Genomic DNA, 15458 nt, shown 5'->3' on the forward strand with positions numbered 1-15458 from the left:
TTTTCCACTCGTTTCCTGATTTCCTTTCTTCCATCATGAAAGGCCTCTTCGCCTTGTTCGTCCCGTTACTGGTGACTGCATCGCCAATGGTGGTTGACTCCATCCACAATGATGCTGCCCCCATCCTATCTTCGGTGAATGCCAAAGAAATCCCAGACTCATATATTATTGTTTTCAAGAAACACGTCAACTCTGCTTCTGTAGCTGCCCATCAGAGCTGGGTGCAGGATCTCCACACAACCGCCATGGCCAAGAGATCAAACCTCAGCAAACGCAACCAGTTTCCACTCAAGAATGATATCTTCTCTGGTCTAAAACATACCTACAATATTTCTGGCTCGTTCCTAGGGTACTCCGGTAATTTCGATGAGGAGGTTGTTGAGCAAATCCGCCGGCATCCAGATGTGAGTTCACCCCAATGTTTAGTTGGTTCTTGGCAGGCTCGCGACTCTAACCCTGTTTCTGCTTGCCTAGGTCGATTATATCGAGAAAGACGCAGAGGTCCACACCATGGAAGAAGAACCTGAAATGCAGCATAATTCTCCCTGGGGCTTGGCCAGAATCTCACATCGAGAAATGAATTTTTCAACATTCAACAAATACCTGTATGCCGCTGGAGGTGGTAGTTATGTCGATGTCTATGTCGTTGATACTGGTACCAATACCTACCATGTCGATTTCGAGAACCGGGCATCATGGGGAACGACTATCCCAACTGGCGATGGGGATGAAGATGGAAACGGCCATGGAACACATTGCTCTGGAACAGTCGCAGGCAAGAAGTATGGTGTTGCCAAGAATTCCAGCGTCATCGCCGTCAAAGTTCTCACGTCCAGTGGCTCCGGAACCATTTCCGATGTCATTAAGGGTGTTGAATATGTTGCCACAAGCCATACCAAAAATGTCGAGGCCGCGAAGGCCGGCAAGAGAAACAAAAAAACCTTCAAGGGTAGCGTTGCCAACATGAGTTTGGGTGGTTCCAAGTCATACGCTTTAGATTACACTGTCAATGCTGCTGTTGATACTGGTGTCTACTTCGTTGTCGCTGCTGGCAATGACAACGCTGATGCCTGCAATTACTCCCCCGCAGCTGCTGAGAAGGCCATTACCGTTGCCGCCTCAACTCTTGCTGACGAGCGTGCTTTCTTCTCCAATTATGGCCCGTGCGTTGATATGTTTGCCCCGGGACTTAACATTATTTCCACCTGGATCGGCAGCAATTACGCCGTTAACACAATTTCTGGTACCTCCATGGCCTCTCCACACGTTGCTGGGCTAATGGCCTATTTCATTTCTCTCCAACCCATGTCTACATCCGCTTTCGCCGTTGACGTTCTCACTCCCGCTTCACTCAAGAACGTCATTGTCAAAATTGCCACCAAGGGTATGCTCAGCAATGTGCCAAGTGACACTCCTAACGTAAGTTAACTCCTGACTTATATTTAATGGTCATTCTCTTTAATTAACATTTTACACAGGTTCTTGCCTGGAATGGTGGTGGCTCTTCCAACTATAGCGACATCATTAGAAACGGCGAATGGAGTCCGAGGACCCTCAAAGATGAGGTCAATGACGTCATTGACAAGTTCGAGAAAGCTACTGATGAACTCCACGCTATCTACAGCGAGATCAAGAACGCTTTCATCTCTTAATCTCATGTTGGATATCAATGCGTGCAGAGATGATACCTAAGCCACATCCGCTTGATGTGGTGAAACGAATCGTAATAGTAGTAATTTTCACACGACGGTTGGGTACCTCGCGGGTGCATATATAGCTTTGATCTTTTTGTTCCCTTGTTCTTCCTGCAGTTTCTCCGTTGCGTTCTGTTTCACTCCACTTAAATCTCCTATGGGCCATCAGGTCTCGTTTCTATGTGGTTTTAACAACGCGGTTGAACTTTTACCTGTGTTTCTTGCCTTATTATGTGCCTCATTGCTGTTATCTTTATCTGAGAATAAACTTGTTAAAAATGCGGTCCTGAAGAAAATGGTTGTTGGTGGTGGTCACCACTAAAGCACCTATATTTACATCTTTCTGCTGCCAATACTACCTGCGCGAAATCTAGACATGAATGAGCATTTTATTGGTCCATATAGTAGGCCTTTCAGGTTCCTCTTCAAAGGTGTAGACTCACATATAAATTCCGTGGGTCGTAAATAATTAAGGTACTGGGCTCGTAGGAGAAAGGTTGTGAATTGTCTTACCTCTATGAAGCATATCAAGTGGGGACAATGAATGTGTTCATTCATACTTCCATCATCTGCAACTTTACGGATGATCAGCATCATAGAGTCTCTGGGAAAAAATACTTGTAGCCCTTCATTGCAGGATACACGAAATGTCCAACAGTCTCTATTTTGGATCGTATAGAAGTATCCACTTCCCGCACTCAAGCATAAACCATTTAAGAACCGTCTCTGTCAATAAATTCTGCTGGGCTGTTGCTAGCATGCCAGGACTTTCAGCCTATTACTAACTAGACAACATGTGTGTTCATGGTTTGGATCCACACCGGGACTTAAAGTGGCATCAAGACATATATACATATATATATATATATATATCCGCAAGTGACTCACTGCGATGGCTTCCTTGGTAGTTAGCTACCCAGCTTGGTAGAGCTATCGATAATACGCGAGATCGAATGTGGAAAAAAATAGTGAATATATATGGCTTTTGAACAATAACAGTAAGATAGGAATAAGCCCGCTGCAAGGTTCCATAAAAGTTCTGTGAAAGTAAAGAACGAACTATTGGATGCTTCCAAGCTCCATTCATCGAAAGAAATAACCAAGGGACCCACAAACCCAGAACTCTGAACTCAGCATTCCTTCTTTTTTCCCTTTGTCAGACAAAACTTTCGGGGTTGATGGAATAATAGGTTCTTCCCTGCTAACCTCAGCGGTGAAACCAGAGGAATGCAAGAGCTCTGAAAATGGGTCCGGGAAGTCGGGGAGCTGCTGAAAAAAAGGGATGCAACACCTGCGAATAAAGGCTGCAAAACTCTTGACGGGGGTCATTATTAATTCGTCGGACTGCCGTAAGGTCCGACCATTCAGATTTTAGGCTCCGTCGAGTGAGTGCTCTTGACAAATTGTGAAGCTGTCCGGACTGTAAAGGGCCCTCAGGGCCGTAGAAGACAGCAGTATCTAGAGATCGGATCGTTGCATTCGCTCTGATTTGGGGTGAGAATCGTGCCTCACTGTTAGCAACCCGACTCACCCGCTAAACTATAGTTAACTAATGCAATTCAAGTTCTTACAATCGCCCTAAGCAGGTTTAATAATTCAGATGGAACGTCAAAGAGCATGTATTATCTGCAACGAATTGCAAGCATAACAAGGGCTGTACTGTACAACACATTTTCCATCAAGCAGATCATATAGCAGCAGTAGCATCCGCGCCCCCCCTCCAGCATAAACAGCATCAAGCTAAAAAGTCCAGCATAAACAGAACTAACAATAAAAGTACAGGCAAAGTGTGCAACATAAATCACAGAAATCTATCTCATTTATCATTAAACATTATATCAACAAGAGAACATGAAAAAGGGGGGCATTGAAAAAAAAAAAAAAAAAATGAAATAGAAAGGATCTAAGATCTAAGATGTCTTCTTCCCACCATCTTGATACTCCAATTCCCGGTCCACCTCCGCCTCTATCTCTTCTACTTCCTCTTCATCGTCGTCTTCCGCTTCATCTTCCGTACTACTATCTCTCCCACCTACCGGATGCGGATTCTCATCGTCGGCAGTCTTACCCAGAATCCCAAGTTGATTTTTCCGCTCGAAGTCCTGCGCATGTGCCATTGCAAGCATTGTACCTACACGCGTCAACGTTCGCGCAATGTCGGGAGCATAGGACGCCTTGCGTTGTCGAATAGAACCATTTTCGACGCCATTCTCCACATCAAAACCTGTCGCAGCTTGTTGCTCACTCGGGACGTTTTCTTGTTGGACGGCATTAGACTGTTGTTCAGGTACCTCGCCAAGTGACGGCCCGGATGGGGTCTGGATAACATATGGTAGCGGGACATCTCGTGAGGCACGGAATCTGGCGACGTTGGTGCAGTGTTCGTTCTCCACACGAAATATTGACCACATTCCTCGTCGACATACTTCGGAGAATGAGATGATGAAACTTATAAAGGCTGAATGTTGAAACCCATGCGTGAATGAGGCGTACAAGATCCAGTTGAATCGGAGGACCGGGTCGATGATCATTGCTAGGTAGTATACCCAGCGGCGTCGGAAACCAAGAGACTTTCGGAGAAAGCTGTGCTTGGCGTAGGGGTTCCCTAGACTCCAGTCCATGGCCACATCCCACGTAGAACTGTATATGGCATTGATACAGGCGCATGTGATGAAGAGGGCTCGAAGACCCTTTGAGTTGTTGATCCGGTAGAGGTTCAGGGTCGTGTAGTAGAGGATTGAAAACGTGTATTTCCCAAGGTTTACAATATGGGGGAATACATTTGTAGTATCCCGATAACGTCGTAGACACTGAAGGGAACGCCAAATAGACGGGAGTGTCGAGAGGAGGCCCATCACTCGTGAATGGGATGAATTACACTTTGGTGCGTTATCCCATCCATTGATGTATAAGCAGAATAAGAGTGCGACGTTCTATGACGTCCGTTAGTTTTTCTTTGTTGCTTCGTTCATGTTATATGTTGATTCTGGAAATGCTTACACTCATGGCATAGGTCTGGGAGCAGTACATATCTCCTAGGAAAAAATCTCGGAACTCAACAGGGTAGAGACCCGCGAGCAACAGCCGCCACTTTTGAAACATCAGAATATTTCGAGTTTGATGGGAATGGAGTGTAGAGTACATACGTTTGAATAGGCCCACCATCTCCTACTTCGATGGTAGAGGATGCGAGCAGGAAGAAGCAAGATGACAACGGTGAGAGTTATCAAAAGGACAGGCCAGTATATGTACATTACATTTACCCAGCGAAAATTGAGCCACATACATATCCCAAGTAACATAAAGAACAAGCAAGGTAGCTGTAACGCAGGTTAGAAATTGTCAGGGCCGTAGTGATATCAGGAATACAGGAAAAACATACCTCGGCCAGTTGACGCCAATCCAACGCATGTCGGGTATCGAATTCGAAAACGAAGGCATAGTTGATTTTAGACATTGACCAAATTTTGCAATCGAGACAGAAAAGAAGAAAATGAAACACCGCGAGGAAGAAACCACCATATATCTAAGCTTGAAAGTTAGTATATATCTTTTCCCAGCGGCAAATGTAACTTGGAAAGATACAAACCTGAAGCAAGTAACTAGTCCAAACACGGACCTCATCGTCCCCATGATACAACCGGTGCACAGCATAGGCAGCTCCGTGAAGACCGAAAACGATGCCTCCCGAAAGAGTCAAGCCATTGCGGAAAGAGCTTGAAGAATGATCGTAGGTTCTTGAAGATCTGCCACGAAGTTTGCTGATGGCGACCTTACGATTCCCCCTCTCGAAATAGCGCGCATAGAGATCTTCGACGGACACCATGTGATTTTCAACCACCTCACTCTGGACAAACCAAGACTTGTTGACCTTCTCGGAAACGTAGCGACCAGCTGGGCGGGTATTCGTAACTTTATCGTACTTTTTATTCATCTTGCGGAACGCTTTTCGGTTGAGGTCTGCGTAGGCCTTGAGAAGTTCGAGTCCACGGTAGAACTCTATCAAAGCAACTTTTAGTTTCCTTTTAGCTGAACGATATGAAACTTCGTTTAAATCTTGACGACGAACAAAATCTCGACAGCTGTCAGTAGCGCAGGGTCTTGGTGTTGGGCCAGAAGGTGTTGCGAGCTGTTGCATGGCATTGGAAGTTTTCCTCGAGCGGCCTTTCCCTATGGCACCCCCCAACGGCGTCTTCCAATTTCCGACGGAAGAACACTTGGTTGGAGAGGCTACCGCACCAAGGGAACTTTTTGCGTTCCCATTCCGCCTGCTGACTCTGATCTCCTCGATCCTAGTATCTCTCATGAGATGGAGTTGCATTCTCAACGTCGCGAGCCGCTCCGTTGCCTCTTTCTCCTTCAACAGGTAAAATGATTCAATTTTAGCCAGCTCTATATCCATAAAAGCAAAAAACTCCGATTCTCTATATTTTAGAACTATCAATTCGTCTGCGAAGCCGTTGTTTATGTTAGTTTCGCGATGAGACTTGGGTATAAACACGCTTTTCAAACGTGACTTTTGTTGATCGAATATTCGTGCAGGTACGGAATGGCGCCGGGGCCAGAGTACAGATTTTTTAGTCGGAGTGGTGACTGGAGCAACATCTTCGCTTCGTATTTTCGATAATCCTGAGTTATTGATATTGACATCTTCCGAGCTTCGGGACTGGCCAACCACGCCACTGGTCCAAGCGCCACTCTGGTGGGGAGAGAGGGGGGGTGAATCCGGTTGCCCGGGATCCAAGGCGGGATCTGGAAGTTCAAGAGATGGTGGAATAGACGGGGTTGCATCCCGTGATGCTACAATGCTCCCGTAACTTCCAGCTTGCTCTTTAAACCGTGTTGGAGACTGAAGTAGTTGTCTTTCAGGAATTCCAGCTCCTGTATGCTCAATCTTGTCATCACCTTCATATGATAGAGAAGAATCCGTCCTGTCTACGGCAGGGGAAGGTTCATGGATCCCAGGAATAGAAGCCCATCCATGCAGGTGGGAGGGCGGCTGCAAATGAGAATCGGGACTGGAATGTTCTTCACGGGAAAAGATCTGGCTAATCCGCCGGCGATTGACGGAAGGAGACTGCTCAGCATGGCGAACCGCCCGTGCAATTGCCTTTACTTTTATTTTGCCAGCCTAGAAAGCAGATAAGAGGGGCATTGTTAGCAAATTTGGCTGAACATTTCCATGTATATCACAGGACATAGGATGAAGTATGCTGACCTTGTAATTCAGGTATTTAGCCCTCCATTCAGGAACCAAATCCTCTTCCAGCTCTCTATAAAGAGCGATCAGCATAACTGCATACTTAAAACAAACACTGAGGACCCTTGCACCAAGTGATCACCATGACTTACTTAGCAAACTTCATTTTGCTGACAAAAGCAACTTTTAGCCAGCAGAACTAGCAAAATACATTGAAAATGATAAAGAAGCACAATATGAAAGAAGACCAACGTTGGGTAACAGGTGTAATATCATGATGCGGTAATGACAGTGGGGTTATTATTCTTCTTATTAATTTATCCAACAACTCACAGCAACGATATAAATAACTCAATATCTCCTAACAAAAAACTGCAAAAAGTGGTAGCTTTCTAGAGATTCACATGGCAGATCACCTGACCTCTGGCTATTCCAAAGGAGGCTAGTCCCATGCATGTCCCAGAGAGCCACGCGGATTCAAGGGTCAAAACATTTTATCTGACTGGACCATGGACCCGTCAACCACGAGAGAACCAGGAGAAGATCTTCAGGCCTCGCTAGAAACAAACCACACAAAGGCCTTTAAACGGGCCCGACGGATTAGCATCGGACCCACCCATGTTATGGGTTTCCCATGGACTGAAGCTCATGCGCAATACGGAGTAGAACTCGCATTGATCTGGTTCAAAAACTCCGCTTCTTTCATCTCCGCTTGCCTCAACTGGGTGCTGTTTTCCCTATCATTAACAATGACAGGTTGGACAACCCATAAGAGGGCATTTGGTGTCCCCCACATGCTACCTGCAGAGGCTGCTGCCGTGCATAATTGTGCAATCTTTTTTTAATTCTTTGTTGATTCAGAGGTCTGTGCAATGATTCCATCGGGGAGACCCAGTTGACTCACAGACCTCCTCACTTGTATCAATTACAGCTGGGAAGCAGTTTTCCGACTGCCAAAGGTGCCTCCGTGATTCCTAAACGAGGCTGCATCTGGATCCTATTGACATGCGAAAACACCCGTGTTTCCCGTCCAAGGTGGAACCATACGCACACCGTGCGACTGTTGCCATCCTTGGAGCGAATCATTTTGATCAAATGATTTGCTTCCGTTTCGTCGGGTTTGGAGTCGCTGCAGCCCTGGTTCCAATAATAATATACTTATGGTCCTGGTGTTTATGTGTAACCGCAACCTTATTTTGGGGTCTTGTGAGAGTAACTGGAACGCGATCATTCTTCGCGTCGCCCAATCCCTTCCACCTGGAATTGCTTAGAGACTGTTCATCTATGCTCAAAATCTCCATGCAGGGATACCCGGCACCAAAGTTCCGATTATCGACAATATGTTGAGAGATTCACCCTCGGTATTATTCTATCCAACAAGCTGGAAATCTGAACCTCCTATCAAGCTATCCCGAACTTTGAATTAGAAAATATACAACAAACTACTAGCTAATAAATCTAAAATTGATATTCTTTCAAATCGTACCATAAAATAATATAAATTCTCTTTTAAAATTAAAAGTAAACTAACTAACTAAATCTTCATAATATGTAGTTAATTAATCTAGTTGAAGATCTATATAAAATGCTAACACGAGTAATAATCTTGAAGAAACAAATCATAAGCTAGAAGAGAAAAAACATCTTCTAATACCTTGAAATAGAAAACAATACCATCTAAAATTATACTAGTGGCTAATGGAGATTTTCACATAATCTTTTAATAAACAACATTTTTTTAAAAAAATTGTGCGTTTTTACTACCAATGATATAAAAATATCATTAAAAAAAATGAGTCATATAATTAAATTTTGCCTTTGATAATGCATAAAAATTAATAGTACCATAGAAGATATAATTATTACAGATAATAGGTTAAATAAAAATTTTAATGAAGTATGTAAAAAAAGTAAAAACTAGCTCTAACTTTATTACTTGAATCAAATAAATCTATTGATAAAAATAAAAGTGGCAATATACATACAAAACAGTAAAATACCTAGTAAAGAAATTGTCAATAACAATGCTTTTAAAAAATAATATTATTATTCCAAAAGATAAATTTTTTTTTGACGTATACATCTTCAATTAGATACTAATGCAATAAATATTATAATAGCTGTTAATAAAGTAAAATGTATAGATATATCTATGCCTAAATATATATTAAAATACTTAATTTGATAAAGCCTGTCAAGCCCATTCTGAACTTTGAATCTGAAGGGAGAATCTAAGCCTCTGTTATTTTTATCCGCATGACTCAGGATCTCTTTCACTCAATGAAAACCTCCCCCCTACTTTTGTTGGAAATTGGCTAAGTTATTCTGCCCTACGCATGGAGGGCGACTTGTTGATCTGGGATCATCACGTATATGGACGATGATGCAATGGCTAAGAGCACCAGGTGGCCACCCCAGGAACCATGCACATTAAGCTCCTATATTGTCATTACAAAGGGGTTCCCCAAGGCCAGATTGTAACAACTAAACAATTGGTAACTGCCCAAAAGGTAGCTCCCAGCCTTACGATCTTGGATATTCAAGGTGCAGAGCCTGTCATCCCACATAAATAAAGGACCGCAGATTGGAAAAGTAAGTCTATTAACCTTCCAACATGGCAACTAGGTTATTCCCGTCCCTCTGTGAAGTCGAAGTCCAACATTGAAATCCGATGAGTAACTAGTTAGTTAAGCGAGGGTCTACCAATTTACTAACTATGTAGTTAGTTTAACTTCTCAGTAGTTAAACGAGTTAACACTTCTCTGCCCTTTGTGTCCAACAAGTCCATTGGCTCCAGCTCTGATGATGTTGAGCATTGAGAAACATTTGTTGTCACGGTTTTAATTTCGTGAATTTTAACAACGTTGACTTAATATAAGGCCTTGTGAAAGGAGCTGGGATACGAAAAGCAGTGGAATGCTGTTTGTTGCCTCAAGGACACTTCCATGAAACGTCTGAGTTCCCGTTAGTTATATGCTTCACAATATTTCATAAAACAAATATTGGTTGACAAAATCTACACAAAGTTTCTCTCAATTGTTGGGAAATAGGTTTTTACAAATATAATATCAAATTGATTCGTTAATATATATATAGATAGATATATAGATATTTATATTATATTCTCTATACCCTTAATCTATCCGCAATGCATCTCATTTTCACAGGTGCCACTGACCTCGTCGGATTCGGAGTTCTTAACCAGATGTTACCTTTGATCCCAGGGCGAACATCCAAATTGACAATCCTCAGCCGTGGACCTGCCGATATTGAAAAAGCTCGAAGGAGCCGAGGGCTGTGTGTGGGCCCAAAGGCATATCCCAATCACTGGTTGGTAAGGAAGTGAGCGTTTATTTCATCAGTGGGGTGGTTATATGAGAGACTCATTCTGCCGCTGATATGTCCTGCCAATATCAGCTACGTCGGAGGAAAAATATAATATTATATATGAAAGGACAGACCTGATTGATGTGTGATGTTTAGGGAGGACGTTAAGACCACCAAGGACTACCCTTCAGCCGCAGCTAACGCGTTCAGAACGATGGCTGATTCTTTGAAGCATACTTATATTTCAGGAAAGTTTCTATCTCCTATACGGATGATATTATCACCTGCTAATTTGCAATGTGAATAGATCAAGGTGTAAGTTTCAGTCACACCATTTATTGATATTATGGCGGATACTGGAATCACCTGGATGAAATCCTTGAGATCGGACCTCGCGTATTCACTAACTTCATACAATACAGTTAGGCTACAACAAAGCCAAGGCAAATTCACTCAAACCTTCGCCGCTGTCAAGGGCAAATGCGAAAAGGCTCTGCTTGATATGGCCAAAGCAAAACACATCTTTCAATCCCTATTCCCTCCGGCCAACCATGTTGATCCTAGCATGTAACGTTATTTGGTAGTGCACTAAGCAACAGCCAACCGCCAACCGCCAACCTCCAACTCCCACTCTCATATCGAGTGATGGAAGCGTTTGGTCCATTATATAGAACGTTTGCTCCAGCCCTTGTTCCACCGACACAGGAGATTGGCATTATCACTACGGCGCTGGCGATGGGCATTGAGAGGGCTTGGAAGGGTCAGGTGTATCCAAAGACGGGTGCATTTTTAGTAATGAAGCTATTAGGAGGATTGCTATAGAGAAACTTGGATTAAACTGATGTGTTATAACAGCTTTTTCATGTGTTTAAAGAGCCCTTTTTTTGGTGTGTTGTATTATTATCTGAATATCTCCCTGGAAATTGATTTTTGCATGCATACGTACTCCTAATATAATAACAGATAGGCACATTTTCTTCAATGTAAAGCTATCCTAATAGAAACTTGTTTTCTGGAATGATGTGCATTCATTGCAGCATAGATTCTAATTTTGAATGATCTCGAAAAACAATCCAATCTAGTTATATTTCGATCTCCACATATGAGCTTCACCACTAGTAACTTGAATTTTACCCACCGACAGTTATCTAAACACAGAAAAGTTTCCTACAGCTATTAACAAGCCAGGACGGACCATCCTTAGAAGTGAAAAATTCCCCTTAAAACCAAACTCCACCCTGCTCAACCCATTAGCACATACCAAAACCGCTTTACCCGCAAGCGTCATGCCCCCAATCCCCCAACCCTCTGCTTCCCCTCCTCTCTAACCCTCACCATACCTCCCACCAACCACGCGATCCACAAACGTTCTCTCCTGATCCTACACGGACTAGGTGACAAAAATTGCCCGTTCATTCCCTTCGTCTCCGCCCTCCTGTTACCTGAGACAACCTGAATTGCCCTAAAAGCGCCAACACCCTTTCCCCTTCGGCCTCCAGCCTACCACTGGGGCGACGATATCCTCTTCAATCCCGAGGCCCTGGACGCAGACCTAGGATTTCACGTGTGACTGGCAAGATTGTCCAGGAGCTAATTCTGTCTGTGCTGGTACGGAAACTTGCGTATCGGGGTAGAGATATTTTGATATTTGAGTATGTCCAGGGGGATAGTGTGGGATTAAGTGTTAGGTTGGAGGTTGGAAGGGTTGGGTTCGTTGATGATGGAGGGAATGGGGAGAGGGAGTTGGGAGGAATTGTGACAGTTGGAGGGATATTGCCTCTGCCAGCGACTAAGGAGGATGGGAAAGGCAAAGTGGAGACACTGGTGTTGTTGGTTGGGGCACAACGACCAGAGGATGCTATTACAGATGCGGGATTATGCAGGATGAAAGCGAATTTTGAGTATGTGAAGGTAGTGAAATGGAAGGGGAGGATGGGAGATGAAACGCCTAGCAACCGAGAGGAGATGTTTCCCATCACGCAGTTTTTGGTGAAGAGGTGGAGGAGTACTAGCGGAGTGCCGGATGGGAGTATAGAGATTAGTTGAATTCCATATTCTCCAGTTGTTATGCTTATTAGACCAACTTGTCCTCAGAATGGATCTATGTCTTTTCTCTCTTTTGGTGTCTCATAAGGGGAAAACCACATATGGTTTAAAATAAGTAAATAAATAAATAAACAAAAAAGGGAAACTATTTTACATCCGAGAGGGCTTGACGGGCTCTGTTGATTTGTTGCAGTGCTTCAGTTTCCGGAGCTGCTTCGATCGCCCGCCCACCTTCATAAATCACGGTACGGAGTGACTCCTCAGTGTCTTTCAAGGCGCGTCGGCCTTCTTCGCAGACCTCGCGCTCCCAGAAGCCTCGTGCCGCATCCCAGCCCTTCTGTTGTTGGCGCAGGGAGACGAAGAGTCCGATCGTCGCGATGGTGCCGGCTTCATATACCGAAGAGCTTAAAGAGGAAACATACACCAGGGCAGAAAGCGCGGAACTTAGTGCAGTGGTTGACACGCTGAACAAAACAAGTTTCTGTGCGAGGGCATGTAAAGAAGGGACACTTAGAGTGGAAAGTTGGTGCCGAATATCTGGAATCTGCGTGGGCCAAAGCTTCTCCTTGGGAAACGACGAGGATAACTTGGATTCTGGGGACTCCTGAACATCCAGCGTTGGATTCGCCTCGTGGTTCAACAGTCCTGCCTGATGGATTTTCCCACCAATCCAAATTACCCCGTTCTCGGCCTCTGGGAGCCATGCCGTCCGCAATATACGAGAAGTTATCACCCCCACGTCATCTACATGCCAAAATAACTTCCACCAAGAAAGAGTCCGCCACGGCTTACTCGCAAATGCCTGATTGAGAGTGTCTCGCAGTTCTGTATGCGCACGTTCCGCCCACGAGCTAACTGTTTCCTGCAAAGCCATTCGCACTTCTTCCGGGACAGTCTTAGATTCACGCACCAATTTTTGTTGGTGCTGGTCCCTAATGATGCTTTCCTCTGCTCCATCTAGAACTGATCCAACAAGCCTTCTAATTGAAGGATCGAGAGTCTCAGCCTTCGAAGGGGCCGACATCCATTCTATCAAAGGTTGAACCCCGCTCCCTAACCAGCCCTTCTCATACTCTGTTGCATTTTGGACAGATTTACGGAATGTATCCAATGCCGCCTCCGCACGGTCGATATTGACAAAAGAAATTCCTTCTTTTTCTTGAGTTGAACCTTTGTTCAAATTGAGTTCGAATGCAGCACGTATTGTTTCAGGTTCTTTGGTATTCGCACGTTCTACCAGCCTCATATATGCCAGTAATCCATCAATACCTTTCCCACAGACAATGCTCTTGTGCACAGGGTATCGGACCAAAGTATGAGCCCCCGTACTGGTCGACTGGATGGCAATGGTAGGAACGAGAAAAGTGCTACTTGTGATATGGCTATCCGCATTCAAACTCGCACCCAGGGGAGAAACGAGAATTTCCAGGTTGGCAGCTTTCAGTGCTATTGAGGGAACCGATATAGTTGGTACCAAGCTATAGTCAGCAGCGAGATCTGTTCGTTCGCCATACCTAAAAACGGTGTTATTAGTATTTCAAATCCACCCATCTCAAGGATGTTACTTAAGACGCCATACTTTATCAATAAGCCACGGGAAGTGTCCATCCGATATGTTTCCAGATAATTCTCCCATTCCTGCTTTGGACTCAACGGGTCAGCCAGGAGTAGTCGCACAAGCCTAGCCGTCGTAGACGTATTATCCAAACCAAGAACTGTTGCAGAGTCATGAATCAGCCCAGTCAGCCAAAGTCTGACATTATTAAACATAAAATGGACCGACAACCCTTCCTAACTGGCCATAAATGAGCTCCAGAACGTACCAGCGACCCGAATAACGGGCATCTCGGTTTCCAGTCCCCTTAAAGCCAATTGTAGCCTACTCGGGTTAACATGTGTTGCAGCAACATCATACACGCTGCGCAAGGCAGAATATAGCTCCTGAAACCGTTCCGGGATATTCCTCGTGACATTGATTGCGTGCGGAGCTGTGGATGGAGGAGCAAAGGTCGACGCGGAACGGCTTCGACAAGTAGGATTAAGATTTCGGTAGCGTGCGGAAGATGCCTGGGAGGAAATTGAGCGACGCCATGTTGAGCAGGAGGGACAGAAGAAAAAGGATTCTGTGTAGAGGATGGCCTGTATTGAAAGCGAGGGATGGAGTTTTGGTGGCATTTGGGGAAGAGGGAGTATGAAGGATTGGTTGTTTGTTGAATGTTGAAGAATGGCTCGGGATTTTGGGTGGTTGGTTGGTGGGTGTTTTCTTGGCATTCTGTCTCGAAGAGATGAACAATAGCAGATTATTCACTCAGACATAGCATGCTTTGAGGTTTCCCCCCCCCTACATTAAAATGAATGTACTCTGTACACGACTGTATATTGACAGTTAAATATCTAGATCAAACGCATAAAAGATTGACAGGACGAATTATATTTGCATCAAGACAGCCGAATTTCAGACAATATGGATACATAAACAGATATGATGGTTTTTGCACCTTATTCCGTTCTGCAGAAGATCTGTGAGTTTTATACAGTGCACATGCAATTGACATTTCATTGGCTTTTAGGGGCATACCTCAGGATAACAATCATGTACACTGGAATCGGAACACATGTACTAATTTTTCATACATCAGAAAAATCTGCTTTAGTGGGATAAGAACCAAGTAAATTTCAGGGGAAAATTTACATCGTGCAACATTAGGTTTGGGTGTATCATGCACATGCCAGTCATACTATGCAAAATCATCGGTCAGGGGGGTAAAGAAAACCAAAAGTGTGTAGAGGAAACTGTACATATATACAGGAAGGGAGATAGGGAGAGAGACGAAGATAAACAAAACACAGAGGATAATTTGCCCAAAGGCAGTATGCTGCATTTGATATCATCACAGGTGTTAATAATAATAAAACAAGACCCATGCCTTATTTTCAAAGTTGTCTCAAAAAGGTCATTATCTGAGAGAAAGGAAGACATTAGAAAAGGAACATAAGAAAAGAAGTGCACACATCTCTCAGAGACACAGCATATCCGTATAAGTTTTTCTTTCTCTTTTTCTTGCTCACCTCTTTCCAGATGACCAAAAACAAGCAAAACGTCTATCTCTGTGTAAGACAAGCTATGGAACCAGGGCATTAAACATGCAAATACATCGTGACGCGAGAGCTCAGTTAGCAAGGGGTTTGAA

General features: G+C 44.1%; 5 protein-coding genes across 5 annotated transcripts; 3 read left to right on the forward strand and 2 right to left on the reverse strand.

Annotated features, from left to right (window-relative positions):
• Positions 1-35: 35 nt before the first annotated feature.
• PADG_07422 (uncharacterized protein) lies at positions 36-1652 on the forward strand (the record flags this gene model as incomplete). Its single annotated transcript, XM_010764540.1, has 3 exons — positions 36-404; positions 475-1419; positions 1479-1652. The coding sequence occupies 3 exons, from the start codon at positions 36-38 to the stop codon at positions 1650-1652; spliced, it is 1488 nt and encodes a 495-aa protein (XP_010762842.1).
• Positions 1653-3604: 1952 nt separating this feature from the next.
• Positions 3605-6987, reverse strand: PADG_07423 (uncharacterized protein; the record flags this gene model as incomplete). The annotated part of the gene is made up of 6 exons (XM_010764429.1): positions 3605-4627; positions 4695-4784; positions 4841-5014; positions 5077-5220; positions 5284-6825; positions 6913-6987. 6 exons carry the CDS (start codon positions 6985-6987, stop codon positions 3605-3607), a joined length of 3048 nt encoding a protein of 1015 aa, XP_010762731.1.
• Positions 6988-7403: 416 nt separating this feature from the next.
• PADG_07424 (uncharacterized protein) lies at positions 7404-7993 on the forward strand (the record flags this gene model as incomplete). Its single annotated transcript, XM_010764541.1, has 2 exons — positions 7404-7712; positions 7826-7993. 2 exons carry the CDS (start codon positions 7404-7406, stop codon positions 7991-7993), a joined length of 477 nt encoding a protein of 158 aa, XP_010762843.1.
• Positions 7994-10042: 2049 nt separating this feature from the next.
• Positions 10043-12267, forward strand: PADG_07425 (uncharacterized protein; the record flags this gene model as incomplete). Its single annotated transcript, XM_010764430.1, has 6 exons — positions 10043-10236; positions 10378-10520; positions 10644-10788; positions 10893-10986; positions 11476-11615; positions 11691-12267. 6 exons carry the CDS (start codon positions 10043-10045, stop codon positions 12265-12267), a joined length of 1293 nt encoding a protein of 430 aa, XP_010762732.1.
• A 145-nt stretch (positions 12268-12412) lies between these two features.
• On the reverse strand, positions 12413-14442 carry PADG_07426 (uncharacterized protein; the record flags this gene model as incomplete). Its single annotated transcript, XM_010764542.1, has 3 exons — positions 12413-13781; positions 13847-13982; positions 14091-14442. The coding sequence occupies 3 exons, from the start codon at positions 14440-14442 to the stop codon at positions 12413-12415; spliced, it is 1857 nt and encodes a 618-aa protein (XP_010762844.1).
• Positions 14443-15458: the final 1016 nt, after the last annotated feature.

Source organism: Paracoccidioides brasiliensis (assembly GCF_000150735.1).
Source record: "Paracoccidioides brasiliensis Pb18 unplaced genomic scaffold supercont2.11, whole genome shotgun sequence".
In the NCBI taxonomy this organism is placed as follows: Eukaryota; Fungi; Ascomycota; class Eurotiomycetes; order Onygenales; family Ajellomycetaceae; genus Paracoccidioides; species Paracoccidioides brasiliensis.